Source organism: Entelurus aequoreus, linkage group LG25 (genome assembly GCF_033978785.1).
Source record: "Entelurus aequoreus isolate RoL-2023_Sb linkage group LG25, RoL_Eaeq_v1.1, whole genome shotgun sequence".
In the NCBI taxonomy this organism is placed as follows: Eukaryota; Metazoa; Chordata; class Actinopteri; order Syngnathiformes; family Syngnathidae; genus Entelurus; species Entelurus aequoreus.
Window position 1 is genome coordinate 23,185,634 of NC_084755.1, and position 19,283 is coordinate 23,204,916.

General features: G+C 39.6%; 1 protein-coding gene across 1 annotated transcript; it reads left to right on the plus strand.

The window, feature by feature from the left end:
• Window positions 1-281: 281 nt before the first annotated feature.
• On the plus strand, window positions 282-19,175 carry sgsm3 (small G protein signaling modulator 3). The gene is made up of 20 exons (XM_062036824.1): window positions 282-494; window positions 5,109-5,199; window positions 5,275-5,360; window positions 5,458-5,521; window positions 7,399-7,610; window positions 7,725-7,832; window positions 9,015-9,158; window positions 9,249-9,444; window positions 9,523-9,668; window positions 10,547-10,780; window positions 10,845-11,027; window positions 12,867-13,022; window positions 13,108-13,162; window positions 13,224-13,426; window positions 13,494-13,564; window positions 13,642-13,690; window positions 16,526-16,611; window positions 16,705-16,827; window positions 18,224-18,284; window positions 18,400-19,175. The coding sequence occupies exons 2-20, from the start codon at window positions 5,193-5,195 to the stop codon at window positions 18,481-18,483; spliced, it is 2,268 nt and encodes a 755-aa protein (XP_061892808.1). The 5' UTR covers window positions 282-494; window positions 5,109-5,192; the 3' UTR covers window positions 18,484-19,175.
• The last annotated feature ends 108 nt before the right edge of the window (window positions 19,176-19,283 follow it).

Here is a 19,283-nt window from a genome sequence, read left to right on the forward strand (position 1 = left end):
AAATGTTACCATCAACTGATTTTGTAACGCATATGACAAATTATAGTGTATCTTGTTCACACTCCAGCCAGCATAAAGTGTTTGCAGGATTATTATAAATACAATTAAATGCATTTGTATAGTCATTATATATTGTTGCATGTGTTCCTGATTATGTATTTTTCGGTAAATGTTAATACAATGAACGCGTAAGAAAATATGAATGAATGACTGGATTGCCGTGCAACGTCATCAATTGCTACGCGGAAGGATATTGTCGAGCACGGGCATGTAGTTCCGGCATCCGGGACTATTTCTCCCACTGGAGAAGGGAGGGAAAAGGTGCAAGGATACAGCGGCGCTAAACGTCGCTAGCAGGTGCAATATAAGCATAAGGAATTGTCCAACGTTGGGACGTGTCATGGCTCAGCATTTGGTGTTTTCGTCCGTTTGATCACCGTGGCCACGCCTGTTGCCAACCATAAGCTTTGTGTTTCTACTTGACGAATGTCACGGTAAGTTGAGCTAGCGGACTATAGCACGCACTAAGACATATGCTAATGCTAGCTTGCTAACAGCTGACAGACGAGTGAACACATTGCATAGGTTCCTGGCATGTATCACATTTTTTATAAATATAATGTTACCTCCATGTGTTACCGTGTTAGTATTTGTCTAATATGTTGACAGGAGTAAGTAAAAAAAAAAGAAAAAAAAAAGTAACGCTATATTTAGTTCGACTGTTCTGACGTCATCCGGGACGTATTCGTAACACGTCATCAAATGACGCTCTCGTCACGTGATATATTGAGCCCATATGATGTTAGTAATGTCAAGCGTTTCTGCAGTGTTCTTTGCAAAAAGAATGGCAATCTAACAGAGGTGAGTTTGTGTGCAAACATCCGTGCGACATCCTGTCTTGACGTCACGGAATAGCCATCCATTTCCCATGCCGCCGGGTGCGTACGTGCGCTTAAAAACCTTGAAAATGCTTGGATTTTAATGTTGTGTTTTCAAGGTTTAAAAAAATGCTTGAATTTTGGCTGAAGTGTTTGTAAATGCTTGGAAATGTTCATCATATTTCTCGGCAGTCTGACTCAATAGGCTAATTATAAAATGAGGGGAAAAATAAAAATAAGTTTCCTTTAAAAATGAAAGCTACACGCTTGATCTGTTAGCTTTGCACGAGCCCTTACATTAGGTTGTTGTCATGCTAGATACTGCTCTGTGTCGCCCCCAAGAGGACAGTGAATACCATGAATTGATTAACGTGGAGGCCCTGCGATGAGATGGTGACTTGTCAATGGTGTACACCGCCTTCCGCCCGAATGCAGCTGAGATAGGCTCCGGTGCCCCCGCGATCCCAAAAGGGACAAGCGGTAGAAAATGTATGGATGGATGATTAACGTGGAACCCGACTTAAACAAGTTGAAAAACTTATTTGGCTGTTACCATTTAGTGGTCAATTGTACGGAATATGTACTGTACTGTGCAATCTACTAATAAAGTCTCAATCAATTAATCAAAGTGGTGCATCGGTCCATCATGCCGGGAGGTTGTCGTTTTAATGAACATGATGTATGCATGAATTAGGATACAAACAAACAAGTAAACAATAATAATTAATGTTATTTCTTGTAAGGAATGATGATACAAACAAACAAGTAAAGAACGTTTGCAAACACCAATGACATTGAATAGTCTACAGAAACACTGCTTCATTTTCTATGCCCCATTCAGTTAATGATAACTGCTGGTTAAATGTTAGGCTTAGGTTTTAGCAGATTTTCCTACAGACAGCATTTCGTGACCTCAAACAACAAGGCTATGGATTGATTCACACTGGTTTTCGCCTTTTGAAGGGTACTGGAAAAACCGGAAAAATTGATCTTGAAAGTCCTTAAAAAGTGCTTGAATTTGGCCATGGAAAAGGTGTACGAAGCCTGATCAGAGAACATGCAAACCCCACACATGTTTTGACTGTGATTGGAACGCCGATCTGTTGTCGTATATTCTGCGAATATGCATTTCCCCGTGCACAAGGAAGTGCAAGGTGTTTTCATATAAGTGCATGTCTTTGTGAGGGAAAACATCAGGCCTGTTAATCATTATTCAGCTCAAGCTACCCATTCGTTGTTGTGTAGGTGGGAGCCCATGCAGCATGAGTCACCAGTGATGTGATTACTGTGAGGACAGAGAGGCAGCAAGGAACTCTGGTCCCCAATGGAAAAAAAAAAATCACATTGCCCCACCGCCCACTCTTGTCATGTTTTATTTCCATTATCTTAGGATTGTCCAAACTTTCGGTTCCAGTGTGTGCATTCTCAAGTGAAGGCACGATAAAAGTCAGTGCGTATGTAGCAGAATGCTTGTCTTTAGCAGACACTTTTTCCAGGAACAAGAAAGGTGAGGGCTGCTTAACAATGGCGCAAGACTTCCTTTTACATGCACAGCTAAATCACTGTTTGGCTTCTGTGTTTTCCTGTGTCATACTTAGACCCCGTTTACACTACGCCGGATATGGTTATCCAGGGTAAATCTCACCTAGCCTTATCCGTGTCCACACACAACTAGGGCTGCAACTAACGATTCATTTGATAATCGATTAATCTGTCGATTATTACTTCGATTAACAATCAGATAAAAGAGACAAACTACATTTCTATCCTTTCCAGTATTTTATTGAAAAAAAAAGCATACTGGCACCATACTTATTTTGATTATTGTTTCTCAGCTGTTTGTACATGTTGCAGTTTATAAATAAAGGTTTATTAATTTTTTTTTTTTTTAAATAAATAAAATTGCCTCTGCGCATGCACATAGCATAGATCCAACGAATCGATGACTAAATTAATCGCCAACTATTTTTATAATGATTTAATCGATTAGTTGTTGCAGCCCTACACACAACAATGCCACCGTTTAAGACCCCCGGCCCCCTCCGACGCAACGCAACCTAGTACGCATGCGGGGGGGGGGGGGGAAATCCACCTGAGCGTCCATCTGCTCCAAGCTCTCCAGTAGATGACTTTACTTCACTGTGAAAGAGATATATTGTAAATAGTTTGCTGTGCATTTTACATTTGTTTGCTGTGTTTTGTGTGCATGTTTTTAAATTAAAATGTATCTTCTTTGAAGAATATCCAGTGTTGTGGTATTTCAATTAACTAGAATCCAATGTGCTGTGGGGCCCTATTGTAGTGAATCACACCTGAGCCATCATGCATGAATCAAATCTTGAATTGACATGAGAAAGTGGACAATGTGATAAAGAACATTTTACAACAATTAATCTAGACCGAGAATACCCAAAGTATTGTTGTTGTGGGTTGACTCCGCCGTTGGGGTATTCTTTCGTGAGATATGGCGTCAGGGGATAAGCTGGGTCGCCCAAAAGAAAAACAGGGACCGGATCTTCATCTTCCAGCAGTTGTTTGGGACACGAGGGGATGGTTCCATCTTTCAGCTGCGCGCTAATGGCGGAGTTAGCGAAAATGCGGGCATCACGCACGCTGCCTGGCCATATCACAGTCACATCCATAAAGCAATATTTGTAGTCACACACACATCACATCCACGGGAGGAAGGGACAAAGTTTTTCGCTAATTAGAATCACAGCTGACCCGGACATTGGAAAATTCTCTTGCCGTCTGAGATGTGTTGTATCCGAAATAGCTGCAATCGCCCGTTTCCTTCACTTAAGGTATTAATTTATGATTTCCAAAAGTGGCTGTACATGTACAAGAAGGAGAAACACAGATATGTCTGGATGATCTGCCTCCATCTTTGTTATGAAGCTGGCTGTGGTGTGTTCTTTTTGATGTCTCTTCCTGTGTGGGGCGCAGTCTTTCTGACATCACTTCCTGTGTGGGTGCGGTCTTCCTGGTGTCACTTCCTCTCTGAACTCTGTTTGTAAACGATTAATGAGTCCATACAAAGCTTAAGTGCCGGATATTCAAGAAATATATGGCGCACTTAGCCGTGTAAAAATTTGTCCGAGGAGGGAGACTTTAAACGCTTGTTTAGTGTGGCTGAAACGGGGCTTAGGCTAAATAATTATTCGTTTAAGGGGTTAAATGACTTAGTGTAGACATAGCCTTAGAAGACTGCGCCTGCAATTACGTTGCTATTCTCCCAGAACTATAAACAAACATGTCACTCATCTTGATTAATCTGAAATGCTAAATAAAATCTATAACTGTTTCGTAGCAATTCCCAAATACAATGTAACCATCCACCTATAAGCACAGGATGCAACCAGCTGCCACTTCAGCAGCGCCGTTTTTGAATTTTGCAGGTAATAATGGCAGTTTGATGGATTTGTACTACTTACTGTGTGCAGCAGAGGTTTCTTGGCAGGTGATAAAAACGTATGTAGGGGCGTAACTCGGAAATCCCAGTAGTCACTTGAGTTACACACATACCCTGTAGCTGCTTGGACATATTCCAGTCCTCAAATTGATTTCTCATCACGCAAAAGTCCTAAATCCTCCTTTGGATGATGCTACTGAATGAATCATTTCCGCTGCATCCTCTTTCATGTTCTACTCGTTGTACTCCTGTGTTGCGGGGGGAAGTGTTTGTTTATTGTAAGGCATTTTTTATTTTATTCCCTAAAAGGATGACTTTCGTGCTAACCCTGTTGCCCTGCAATGCTTCAATCATTAGCAAAAAAAAACCTAAAAGTTCCCTGTTTTCACACATTGACAAGAATCGCTGACAATTACAATAAAAGTTGTAATGCTGAGAAATAAAATACAGTAAATGTCAATGTGATGTGGAAATACGTTTGATTTACAGATCCTTTCAGCATTGAACTTCCCTTCAGATTTTTTTTTTTGTATACAGTTTGCAAACACAGCCAGCTCAATGGGCCTATTATAATTTGTGTTTGCTCGTCTTGCTGAAGGGCTTTTAATGCGCAGAATGTGAAGAACTGCTTGCAAAGTTAAGTCAAGTAATGAGTCTCGTGTGAGAACAGGGGACATGTGATCACGGGTAGTGGCATCCTCCCTTTTTCTTCTTTCTTGTATCTTCAAGTAGTTCATTATTCAGTTTCTTTGTCATGCACACAGACCTATGTGATAGCAGATAGTAATTAAACCACTGTATTCTGTTTTTGGGTAAAGCGGAACCTGGAACTCATCCTCCTTCTGACTCCAGACTGACCGCAGTCTTTGGATACAGAAAATATCGCTGTACCAGCCAGTGCCATGTCAGGTACTGATTTGTATTCCATATATTTTGTAGGTATATATGGTTCTTTGTATTGTATTGACTGTTTGTATCTTGTAGGTACTTACACTCCGGCCCCAGGTGGGCCGTTCTCTGCTCTCACTCCAAGCATGTGGCCCCAAGACATTTTGGCCAAGTACCATCAAGTGAGCACTTCCTTTGTCGATGCTTAGTTGGATCTAATAAAAATCCTCTTACTTTATGAGGCAACATGATGTGTCATATTGTTTTGCACCCCCACAGAAAGACAACTCGGAACAAAATGAACTGAAGTATGATGAGTTTGGCTTTAAAGTCGACGTCGAAGGTAATGCTTCTCTCATATGGTCATGCTCAAACTTCTTTGCTGTTGAGCTTCCAGAAATTGTGACTGGAGATTTTCAAGGAAAAATGTCTTGGTTGATGTTCGTTATACCCAGTTAGCACATGGGATCTTACTGAGCGAGTTGCAATCTTTTGCAATCTAAAAACTTTTTACTCCCTTGAAATGTCAGTATGACACTTAGTTTGCTAAAAACAATTAATAATTTCTGCTTTTTAGGATTGTAAGACAAATGTCTGAATACAAAATTGCATTGTACATTCTAATTTCACTCAGCCTCCTGACTTCCATGTGCTTTTTACACCCACACAGGTTGTTCTGCTATTAATGAACAATCTCTATTGATGACACAATAACATTAACATTTTATGGTGGAACTTCAATTTACGAACTTAGTTGGTTCTTGAACAGGGTTTGCAAGTAGAGAAGTTTGTATTTTAAAGCAAATTTCTCCATATTAAACAATCTAAACATGACTTATTGGTTCCAGACTCAACAAAAGTCCATATTTTAACAAAGGATTGTACACTGTAAACCCAATGTAAAGCGCTTTACAGTACTGTATGTCAAACAAATACAACAAGGAGGTGATGGGTCAACTCTCTAATAACATAAATAACTCTTTAATAACAAAGCCAAATTATCAACAACTAGTTCAACTGAATCTTATTCAGCCGACATGCACCCACATTGTCACTAGCCCTGTGGTGCACTCACAATTTGAAATCACAAGACTTCTTAACTTTAACAGCCAGGCAGCTACAATGAATAAGAAATAAAATCATTAAAAAAAAACTTTTACTTTACTTCACTGCAAAAACTGAAATCTAAGTAAGATTAAATATCTAAAATAAGGGTGATATTTGCTTATTTTCTGTCTGATAAGATAATTCTTCTCACTAAGCAGATTTTATGTTAGTGTTTTACTTGTTTTAAGGGTTTTGGTCCTAAATTATCTCAGTTAGATATTAAAGCTTGTAACTGAGATTTTATGACCTATATTGAGTAAAACATGCTTTCAACTAGAATATCAACTGATGCAAAGCTGCGTCATTAACACTCACAAGTATAAAGCTACTTTTTTAAAGTAATAATTTCTTCAAGCATGAAAAAAAAATCATGATGCCGAGCGCATATCATTATGTCAAGATAATGGCACTAGCATTTACTTAATTTAAGAATATTTTTCAACATATTGAGCAAAAAGGTCTCATTTTTTTTTCTACCAACAAAAGTGCACTTGTTATTAGTGAGAATATACTTATTTTAAGGTATTTTTGGGTTCATTGAGGTTAGCTAATTTTACTTGTTTTGGAAAGTCTTGACAAGCCGAATTTTCTTGTTCTATTGGCAGATAATTTTGCTTAGTTCAAATAATATACCCCTAATTTTTTTAATTTTTTTATTGTTTTTGAACACTGACTTCTTGCAGTGTTCTCGACTTGTAATTGAAGGGAGGGGAGGCTGGAAGATGCAGTGTCTGAATGTTTCAAGCAACACATCGCTTGTCTGTTGCTTTCTTTAGATTCGTAGTGATCTAGCAAAACTTGAAAAATTGTATAAAAATGCCAAAAAGCACACAAGTAGCACAGAAGCTTACCACAGCACTGCCGAGCTGGCAACAATGAGCACTGGAGATCGAGCAGCAATGCTTTCGGGCACAAAATGGCTGTGCTGCAAGACACACAATGGCAAATGTTCGTACCCTGAGACAAGGTTCATATACCAAAACATATTTTCATTCGGTCTGTGGTTCCCAAATAAAAGTTTGTACAACGAGAGTTTAGTAAATTCAGGTTACACTGCATTGTTGTCATACTCTCTTAAGAATCACGTATTCTGATTTTTTTTTTCTCCGTTAGAGTCTGATGAGCCCAGTCCTTGGCTGGGCACCGAAGGCTCACCACAACGAGAAAACCCACAGCAGAGGTTACGGTGGCAAGCTCATTTGGAGTTTACGCATAATCACACCGTGGGCGACCTCACCTGGGAGCTCATTGCTCCAGTCCTTTCGCACTCTGAGCGTCTGCGCTCACTAGTGCTCGGCGGCATTCCTCACAGCATGAGACCACAGGTAAAATACTGTGGTGTTATGTTATTTTATTTATTTTTTCGAAGGAACAAACAACATAACATGCTCATGGTTGTACAACAAGACTTGATTTTTGAAATGTTTTCTCTTTGCCAGTTATGGATGCGTCTGTCTGGCGCATTACAGAAGAAGAGGACCTCTGAGATCTCGTATAAAGAAATTATCAAGAACAGCACCAATGACGACACCACCACAGCTAAACAGGTGAAAGCCCGAGAAACATTTACCAGCCCTGTTTTCGATGAGTACACATCTACACAATCTAATGCAGTGGTTCGCAAACTTTTTTCACCACCTCAGAAAAAACTTGGCTAAGTACCACCAAAATTACTGATATTAAAATATAGTAGCGTAGTAAACCAAAGTATTCATTGAAAACAAGGCAGAGTTTTTATTTAGAAATCATATTTAATATATTTGGCCACTGTAACATTACACACAGTTTGAACAGTAACACTGTGTTGGAACATTTTATTAAGTGATTCTTTCGCGTACCACTAAATGGAGCCCGTTTACCACTAGTGGTATGGGTACCACAGTTTGAGAATCATTGCTCTAATGTGTGTAATCTGAAGAAAAATAATTTTATCTCAGCCTGGGACAATAATCAATTACTCAATTGATCAAACCATAAATGAAAATTAACTTTATCATTTTGATGAATTGCCACGTTTGTTTTCTTCATCTCTGGCTTCCAAGCAGGGTGCAAAAGGGTTCGCTCTATTTATCGCTCTCAGCGCTTTAATGCGTTTGTTTTTTAACAGAATTAAACGAACAGACTGAACGCTCTTGTCAGTCATCCACAATATTTGTCTCTGTGGGTGAAGGCGGGAGCGCTAGCTTACGCACACATGGAGCAGCGACAGGGCCTAACTAGTGAGAAGTCTCGCAAAGTAACAAAAATTAGGAGAAAAAAAGATCCAAAGATTGCAAAGCCAATAGTCCCAGTGTGGGAATATTTGCCAGATTTCTTGGAAAGTGATGGCAACAAAAAGACAACCAAACAAACCACCTGAGTCAGGTTATAAAAAGTGGGGAGAAAATGCACTTTAGGATACGTAAGATTCATGGAAAAGCCATTTTCCTAACAGGTTGCGAGTATTTTACTTGTCTACTTATTAGAATAATGAATCAATCGCAATTGTAAAAAATACTATTGGGAAATAAAATAGTTTGGGCTTTGAAAGGGTTACATTAGTGCTTAGTTTTGTCTTGCTGACAACAATATTGTTTATCAGTAATAATTTGTGGGACAATATATCCTCCAGGAAAATGTTATAGAACCAAGCCTAATAATATCTTTCACCAACTGTGCTTATGTCGGGATAGGTGAATGCATTGTATTGAATTGTAACATCTTTCTAACTTTAATATCTTGTCCCTCAGATCGAGAAAGATCTGTTGCGGACAATGCCAACCAACGTGTGCTTCAATAGCCAGACAAGTGTTGGGGTAGCAAGGTTGCGGCGGGTACTTCGAGCACTGGCCTGGCTTTACCCCGACATCGGGTATTGTCAGGGAACTGGCATGGTGAGCAATTCCATCCACTGAATTTTTTAATCTTTTTGGTAATTGTTTCTTTAGCTATGTACCTTGATTGATGCCTACCACCTCTTGTAGGTGGTTTCCTGCCTACTGCTCTTCATGGAGGAGGAGGATGTGTTATGGATGATGTGTGCCTTGATAGAAGACCTTCTCCCTCCGTCTTACTTTTCTTCCACATTGCTGGGCGTCCAAACCGACCAGAGGGTACTTCGTCAGCTCATTGTTCAATACCTACCAGCACTGGACCGCCTTTTACTGGAGCATGACATAGGTACTAGAAACTAGAAAGGGGCTAACTTTGAGGTGTTTAAGGAGCAGTAAATAGTCTGTTTCTTCTTATACTTTTTAGAGTTGTCGCTGATTACATTGCACTGGTTCCTGACATCCTTTGCCAGTGTGGTAGACATTCGTCTGCTCCTCAGAATTTGGGACCTCCTCTTCTACCAGGGCTCCTTGGTGCTTTTCCAGGTCACACTGGGCATGCTCAAGATTAAGGTCTTTACCCTACTCCACATTTACTTCCTGTTTGACTTTGTTACTATGTGGGATTTGTAGAATGATAGAGATAAACCATTTGTTTTGTAGATCAATCAATTAATTGCTTAAGTGTTTCAAATTTCTAAAAAAAAAAAATAGTTAAAGGGACCAGAGAAATCTTTGAATGTTTTTGAATGTTCTATTTCTGGAAACCTAATTGCGACTGAATCAACAGCGCCTCTAGTGGATGCAGCCAAGTAGCGTACCCAGTTGTTGCTTCTAAGACATGAATAATCAATACTCAATACTAGAGAGGTTTTTTTTAATGCTCAAGTTTCTCAAACTTCAGTCCTAAACAAAAATATCAAACATATTGTGTTTTTATTTTGAGTCTTTTGATCAGATTATGTTGCAGGTTTAAATATATACTAATTAAAAACTGATTTACCGGTAATTTGATCAAAAGCCATTCAAAGGATTAAAATAAAGATACAAAAAAATATATTTGGTATTTTTGAGGGGGGCTACAGCTGATTGAGAGATTTAAGGCAAAATAGAAAATATGGATCTAAAATGTTTTTATGCCTTATTAAAAATGAAGTACTTATACGTTCATTTAGCTTAGGTGTATTGTCTAATAACCATACACTTGTGAATTGATTAGTGACATTTTAAAATTTTACATGAAAAAAACCCTCTTTAAAAAAAAAAAAGAATCATGTATAATGGAGTAACACAACAAAAATGATGACCAAAATATACTAAAACAACAAAAAAGTCAGCATTTGTCCCCTGAGTGTTATTCTCTTAATATGTCCATGTGTAGTGCATAAACAAAAGAGTTGTTTTCATGACAATTTAATGTTGAACTGACCAATTTAACTCCGCTAAATTAGGAGGAGGAGCTTATCTCATCAGAGAACTCCGCGTCCATTTTCAACACGCTGTCCAACCTACCCAGCCAGCTGAAAGATGGGCCTGCAGTTCTTGGCGAGGCTATGAGGCTGGCAGGAAATTTGTCCCAGGAAACTCTAGAAGCCCATAGACACAAGCACCTTGCATACATACTGAATGAACAGGCCCAACTCAACAGTGGAAACAATACGCCGCTCAATGCTAATTTGAACAAGGTCAGTCATATTAGACTAGGCTCCATCTGTATATGTTAGTGTATATGTTTTTTTGTGTGTGCAGCCGGTGAGAAGGCAATCCCTGCGGCGAAAGTCTACGCTAACCTCCCTGCTCTTTGGAGAGGATGAGGCTGAAGCGCTCAAATCCAAAAATATTAAGCAGACGGCACTGGTGGCGGCCCTTCGGGAGGCCATAACCAGCACTGCAGAGCATTTCCACTGTCTGGACCCACGTCACTCTAGCGCGGTGAGTGCAAACAACACTGCTCATGATCATGTAGTGTAATACCTCTCGTAGACCGGCTGTACAGTATCAAGTCACTTAGGCTCCTATTTCCCTCAACATTAGTCTGTAACTGCTCACTTTCATCCTAGATCAGTGATTCTTAACCTTGTTTGAGATACCGAACCCCACCAGTTTCATATGCGCATTCACCGAACCCTTCTTTAGTGAAAAATAAAATGTGTTTTTTTTCAAATTCAAGACAAAGTTATGTATTTTTACTGGTGCACAAAATGAACAGTGCATCAACATCACCTTGTTCAAAGAACAAAACCAACACAGTGAATGAACTCATAACAAATTACACACATGCAAATCAGTCTGACTTCTGCTGTTGCCGTATCCATAAAGCCGATATAGAGAAGTTTTTATTTACACGATGAGTCGGGTGTGTCTTGACCTCTGCGGCGGAGGCTCCGTCGAACCCCTGAGTTCGATCAAACCCAGGTTAAGAACCACTGTCCTAGATGCACACTCGGTGGAGCAACCCTTAGAAGGGCCCTATTTTACAAAACCAACTTTTATTACCTATTGGTACCTGCTGTTGTATAATGGTATTTGCATAAGTCTTGAAAATTTGAAATCAAACCATGAAGGCATTGCGGAGATATTTACACAGGGTATCCGCTTAAAAAGTCTTCAATCCAACAATTTGTATTTTAAAACCTTAAAATTCTCCTAAAATATCAAAAAGTCCCAAATACGATTTTGAAAGGTCTTAAAAATCTATTAACCTTACTTTAATTTAAAACATGCATAAACTTCAGTCATTTCTTTTAAATGTTTTGATTCTTAAGGACTCTATATTGTAACTACAAAACGAAACTAAAGCGGGCTACCTGTGCTGCCTGGTCAAAATGTATCGCGCACCATCTGCTAGTGCAGCGCGTGCTGCGATGTGTTGTCACTGCTTAGCACAGCAGCTGAGAAAACTTAACTAAAGCCCACAGCAAAGCCAAATTAATTGCATAAGATGGGTAAGTCCAAGTTCAACGATCTGTGGCTCTAGAACGATCAATTTAATGCATGCTTGAAGCCGGTAGATGTAAACGTATAAAGTGCCTAATAATTTCTCCAAGTTTATACAGCTACTGACTTTAAGCTATAAAGTGTGTCTGTTTAGTGTTTACACTTAGTTTATGGTTCAGTAAGGAAAGCAAGAAAGATTTGCAAATGCCATGTTGTCATGCTTAAGTAAAAACTAGTCCTTTTTCATTAGCAATAGGTTTTCAAAAAAATCACACAAAACAGGTAAAAATTTATTCATACACACCAGATACAAAATGAGCTAAGCACATTTGAATGTTATCCACATTATTTACATCCAAATTCTGTTTGAGGCTTGCAAGACATAATCGCCTTCTTTGTTTTTTGGTATTGGCTATGTCTGCGCTCAGTTTTTCACAACTTGGTGCAGATACAGTAGTAGTAATGTAGATGTTTTTAGATGCTGTTGTAGCGTGCAGACACACACATCACCACCATGAAGACACACGTTCACTTTTCCGCTGCCTGTAATAATACAGCCTTTAAAAATTAATAGTAATCGCACTAAAAGTCCATGCTCCGTAAGTTTCGCACTACGAAAAAAAAGAGGGGTCACGTCAAAGTCTGCTTTATTAGTAATAAGCCTGCCTGGTTTCCTGGTTTCCGGCGTGTTCGCCGGCTAAATGGGAGAATACAATTAAGAGAAACGTGCTTACCGAACATCGAGCATGTATAAAAAAAAACATACGCACAAATGGGAGAACAGGACCCTTAGCGAAGAAAAAGAAGCTCACATTCACACACGTGTCTATGTAGGAGTTCACCCCAGATTACTCCATGGAGAGCCACCAGCGCGACCATGAAAACTTCCTGGTTGTCTCTCGAAACCGGCGGAGAAGGGCAAAGGCATTGCTGGATTTTGAGCGGCATGACGATGATGAGCTGGGCTTCAGGAAGAATGACATCATCACTGTGAGACATGACACGCAAACCAAAATATTTGACAATAATAACAATATTGTGGGTCTAACACTGCCTGTGATTATGATCCTGTCAGATCGTCTCACAGAAGGATGAACACTGTTGGGTTGGAGAGCTCAACGGTCTTAGAGGTGTGTTTTGCTGATTCATCAGTATGAGCAATCATTTTACCTTGTTTTGCTCTTTGAACAGGCTGGTTTCCTGCAAAGTTTGTTGAGATCCTTGACGAGAGAAGTAAAGAGTACTCGCTAGCAGGCGATGACTCTGTAACAGAAGCTGTGACCGATCTCGCCAGAGGGACTCTATGTCCGGCCCTTAAGGCCATCTTCCTGCATGGCCTCAAGAAGCCCTCCATTTTGGGTGGGCCCTGTCATCCGTGGTTATTCATAGAAGAGGTACATTGGATTTATTCCCTTTCACATATTGCACAATTTGACTTTTACTTAAGTTTGTTCTCTTCAGGCAGCCACTAGAGAGGTAGAGAGGGACTTCAACTCTGTCTACTCCAGACTGGTTCTCTGTAAAACATACAGGTACATTTTATTTAACATGATGATTCAGTAGCAGTGCTGTTTACACTTGTAAAGTTAAAACATTTTTTTTATCCTAGGTTAGATGAAGATGGGAAGGTTCTAACGCCAGAGGAGCTTCTATACAGAGTGAGTAAGAATGGAGTATACATGTATAAACATTTGGTTACTTTACTAGTGATGGGCAATATGGCCTCAAATTTATATTGCAGTATATATTGCAGCCTCCTGCAACAACCAAAAATATCACAACATATTGGTTTGTATATCAATGATAATAGAACCGTTTTCAAAACGGGTCACAAAGGCTCTGAATCTGGCTGCTGACGTATGCAGTAACATATTACACAATTTCCAGTTGAATCATCTTCTCAAAACTATTATTAATCTACTTGCTAATTTACTGTTTATATCTGGTTATTTTCTGTTATAACATGGTTCTATCTACACTTCTGTTTAAATTGTACTAAGCACTTATTCTTCTGTTGTTTCGATACTTTGCATTAGTTTTGGATGATACTACAAATGGGTATTGATCCAATTCCAAGTACCGGTAGTTACAGGGGCAGTACTGGTCATACCAATACTGATGCTTAAAATGTTCAACATTGTTGAATGATTACATTTTTGATCACAATTATAATTAGACAAAAATACAGGATGGTGATGCAACAATAATAATTAAGTAATTAAATGATTTCCTACTTTTGGCTCTGATTTAAATCCTTATGTTTTTGCCTTTTAAGGCCCTCTTGTGTCCAGGGACTTATTTCCTGAGTTTGTAAACAATAACAAAATGGACAAAATATTTTTTTTGATAATAAAAAAAATATCGACCTCAACCATCGCAGAATCAACCATATACTGATACTATACTTGGTATCGTTACCGTCGATATTTTTATCGATCCGCTCACCTTTGTTTATATTCAAGAGCTCTGGCTTACATTTAGTGGTTTGCATACCCTCCTACGGTGTGCAGTTTAGCTGTTCCTACTTCTCCAGGGATGATATGTGTATGAAACAATTTAATAACCGCCATGGAATGTGAGAATTGCTAAATTAGAAGCGGTGTTGCACTGTGGAGGAACCTTATCCGCTAGCGACGATGCTACAGTACGCTGAGGACACGTTCATTCGCTTGTCGCTGTCAAATTTACTCTCTGCCGCTTTCGACGCCTTCAAAATGGAGTGGATCACAACAACCTTCGCTCGTTGTGTCGGGAAACCAAGACTGCTGTTGTTCGGCCTCCTAACAGATGTGCTCTGATTAATGCCAGATAGCTTTTAAATAAAATGTGCATTCTAAAGGATAACAACACCTCACAGGATATTAATTTTATGTTTGTGACTGAGACCTGGCTGAGTCTGCCGCTTTCTCTGAATTTTTGTCACCTTTATATTTTTGAGCCGTATTTTAATTCTCGTTTTTACTGGACATGAAGGACGAGTAGTGATTGTTCTTACTACTCAGTGGCCTAGTGGTTAGAGTGTCCGCCCTGAGATTGGTAGGTTGTGAGTTCAAACCCCGGCCGAGTCATACCAAAGACTATAAAAAAATGGGACCCATTACCTCCCTGCTTGGCACTCAGCATCAAGGGTTAGAATTGGGGGTTAAATCACCAAAATGATTCCTGGGCGCGGCACCGCTGCTGCCCACTGCTCCCCTTACCTCCCAGGGGGTGAACAAGGGGATGGGTCAAATGCAGAGGACAAATTTCACCACACCTAGTGTGTGTGTGACAATCATTGGTACTTTAACTTTTAACTTTAACTTAAAAAGGCTTCTAACTGCAAACAACTGCCAGCCTCTTCTTTTTCCAGCTTAAGCTGTTTCACTCCAGCCCGCTACTGTGTGCTGTAATTTACCGTCCATGTAAATATAACATTTGTATAAATGACTTGAGTTTTTGTCCACCCTGGTACCTGATTATGATAGACTTTTAACTGTTGGAGATCTCAATGCTCATGTCTGCTGTCCTCTGAAGCCATTCATTTTCATGTTCATTTATTTAACCAGGTAGAAACTCATTGAGATTAAAATCTCTTTTCAAAGAGTGACCGGTTTCATAAATACACAAAACAACAAACTACATACGGTACACAAACATAAAAAAATACAATAGGTAAAAAATAGAATGTTTCAATTAAAACAACTTAAAATCAAGCACAGTGACCAATACAACTTTTCGAACCCTTTTAAATCGCCTGAAATTCATTTTAGAATGTTATTGTTTGTTTTTAAATCTCTTAACGGATTAGCGCCACAATTATGTTATGCCTTTTAAAAATCTACACCCCCACAAGGTGTCTGAGGTCAGCTGATCAATTTCTTCTTGTCGTCCCAAAAACCTGGTTAAAATCCAGAGGGGATTGCACGTTTTCTGCTTTTGCTCTGAAACTTTGGAACTATACACCTGTGGTTATTCGGACGTCTCCCTCTTTAATTAGTTTTAAATCACATCTTAAAACATATTTTACTCCTTGGCTTTTAAACCAGTGTTAGAGTTGTGTGATCTTAGTCTATTTTGTTTTCTTTTATGTATTTTATGAATGTATTATTTTTAGTTCAAATTTTCTTTTATGTATTTTATGAATATATTATTTTTAGTTCAAAGTTTTTTACACTTGACTGACCTGTCTTTTATCCTGCTTTTAAATGTGTTTTAATTACTGTGCAGAACTTTGTGAAACTTCTATTGTTTTTTGAAATGTGCTATACAAGTTATGTGGGTTGGATTGGATTTGCACAACACAGCTGGAATGTGTAATCAACATGGAATATCACAATATGATTGTAGGAAAAATTCATATCATTCATATTGTATATCGTTAATATTGTGCAACCCTAACCGACACTGTGCAGAGAAAAGTCTTGGCACTCTGCAGATTATAGGTCTTTTGACAAAAAGGTAGAAGTTGGAGATCTTAGTGTTCATGAGCACCCTCTGTCTGCTCTTTCCAGACAGTGCAGTCAGTCAACATGAGCCATGACATGTCGCACGCTCAAATGGACGTCAAATTCAGGTCTCTTGTCTGCGTCGGCCTCAAGTGAGTTTGGCCCACAATCAACAAATGTTCTGTGACTCGAAAATAAACCTTCCCAACCATTCTCCTCAAACTGTGTATTTTCTTTGTGACCAGTGAGCAGGTGCTGCATTTATGGCTGGAGGTGTTGTGTTCCAGCATGGCGGCTGTCGAGAAATGGTATCACCCGTGGTCATTTCTACGCAGTCCGGGTTGGGTTCAGATCAAGTGTGAACTCAGGTAAGATGTTGGCAAAACAGTTGTTTTTTTGTTTGTTTTTGGGACAGCACATCTAAGTGTCTATATTGCCAAAAGTATTTGGCCACCCATCCAAATGATCAGAATCAGGTGTATTAATCACTTGGCCTGGCCACAGGTGTATAAAATCAAGCACTCAGGCATGGAGGCTGTTTCTACAACAATTTGTGAAAGAATGGGCCGCTCTCAGGAGCTCAGTGATTTCCTGTGTGGAACTGTCATAGGATGCCACCTGTGCAACAAATCTAATCGGGAAATGTCCTCGCTCCTAAATATTCCAAAGTCAACTGTCGGCTTTATTATAAGAAAATGGAAGAGTTTGGGAACAACAGCAACTCAGCCAGGAAGTGGTAGGCCACGTAGACTGACAGAGAGGGGTCAGCAGATGCTGAAGCGCATAGTGCAAAGAGCTCGCTGACTTTCTGCAGTCGGTTGCTACAGAGCTCCAAACTTCATTTGACCTTCCAATTAGCCCACGTACAGTATGCAGAGAGCTTCATGTAATGGGTTTCCATGGCCGAGCAGCTACATCTAAGCCATACATCACCAAGTCCAATGCAAAGCGACGGATGCAGTGGTGTAAAGCACGTCGCCAGTGGACTCTAGAGCAGTGGAGACGCGTTCTCTGGAGTGATGAATCACTCTTTTCCATCTGGCAATCTGACGGACGAGTCTGGGTTTGGAGGTTGCCAGGAGAACGGTACATTTCGGACTGTATTGTGCCGAGTGTGAAATTTGGTGGAGAAAGAATTATGGTGCGGAGTTGTTTTTGAAGAGTTGGGCTTGGCCCCTTAGTTCCAGTGAAAGGAACTTTGAATGCTCCAGGATACCAAAACATTTTGGACAATTCCATGCTCCCAACCTTGTGGGAACAGTTTGGAGTGCGCCCCTTCCTCTTCCAACATGACAGTGCACAAAGCAAGGTCCATAAAGACATGGATGACAGAGTCTGGTGTGGATGAACTTGATTGGCCTGCACAGAGTCCTGACCTAAACCTGATAGAACACCTTTGGGATGAATTAGAAAAGAGACAGAGAGCCAGGCCTTCTCGACCAACATCAGTGTGTGACTTCACCAATGCGCTTTTGGAAGAATGGTCAAAGATTCCTATAAACACACTCCGCAACCTTGTGGACAGCCTTCCTAGAAGAGTTGAAGCTGTAATAGCTGCAAAAGGTGGACCGACATCATATTGAACACTGTGGGTTAGGAATGGGATGGCACTTCAAGTTCATGTGAGTCAAGGCAGGTGGACAAATACTTTTGGCAATATAGTGTATGTATATGAAAATAGCAAACCTTGTAAAATGAGAATGTGTTCATTTTACTTAAAAGATATACATAAATGAGCAACTTTTGGTCAACACACTTCCTCAGGGTTCTTTCCAAGTTTGCCTTCAGTCTCTGTCAAGATTGTGAGCTCCCTGACCGGAAAGAGGTAAGCTCAGTGTGGTGACATTCATTTCTTCATATGATCATTATTCTGTCAGCATTTATAAATCATGCCATTGTGTCTCATTTTGTGTTTTTGCTGCTATCCATTCTTTTCCTAGGAGAAGGAGCAGAGACCACTTAAAGAGGGCGTGCAGGACATGCTGGTCAAACATCACCTGTTCAGCTGGGACATTGATGGCTAGATAAACACTTTAAAGACAAATACTGAATCCGATACTGGTGTATGCATGTGTGTCATTGAACCATCTTTCTGTCTGATTGTTACAGACCGGAAGTCAGATCTTGGACAGTTTGCAAGTATGGACAATGGTTACACATTTCAATGACTGTGAAACGCCATTACCTTTTAAGCACCACTACAGTAGTTTCTATGAAGTGTGTGAGTGCATCAAGATGCATCATTTTTTTTTTTGTCAGTGTGGGTTTTACTACAAAGGTAAAACAAGAATATATTAAGTACAGAATAATCTGTATCCTCTGGACTGCAGCACTTTTCTTCAGCTATTCTGTTTTTTAATTTTAATGAACCGGGTGGTTGTTGGTGCAGGAGAAACACTTTTGCATACTTCGACACTACTAACTCTGTCATCCATGTCTAAGTAAGCTGAGATAACTTATCAAAACCAAAACATTCCTTGAGCTGTAAACTTCTATGTATTTTTGAGAGAAATGTTACTTATCAGCTCTTATTACACTAAATGTTGAAATACTAACATCGCAAATGCCAATTATAGCCTTTACAACTTGTGTAATAAGAGTGGAAGTGTGTGTATGCATGCTACCTTAACAGCGGTAGTGAACAGTGTGCTCAAAAAAACCTGTTTGTTCTACAATCCAAATAAATGTTACCTGAATATATATATATACATTTCATTTTGTATTTACTTGAACTTGTCATAGGTAGTCACCTACAATTCTGATCGGATTATTGCCTAACTATTTTTACTTGATCGCAAACAAAACAATTCTGCAGCTCACCAGC

Excerpts from the sequence above, each read along its gene's own strand:
- sgsm3 (XM_062036824.1), top strand. Across the intron at positions 7,833-9,014 it reads ACACCACCACAGCTAAACAG|ATCGAGAAAGATCTGTTGCG; the intron begins GTGAAAGCCCGA and ends CTTGTCCCTCAG. Across the intron at positions 9,445-9,522 it reads TTTACTGGAGCATGACATAG|AGTTGTCGCTGATTACATTG; the intron begins GTACTAGAAACT and ends TATACTTTTTAG.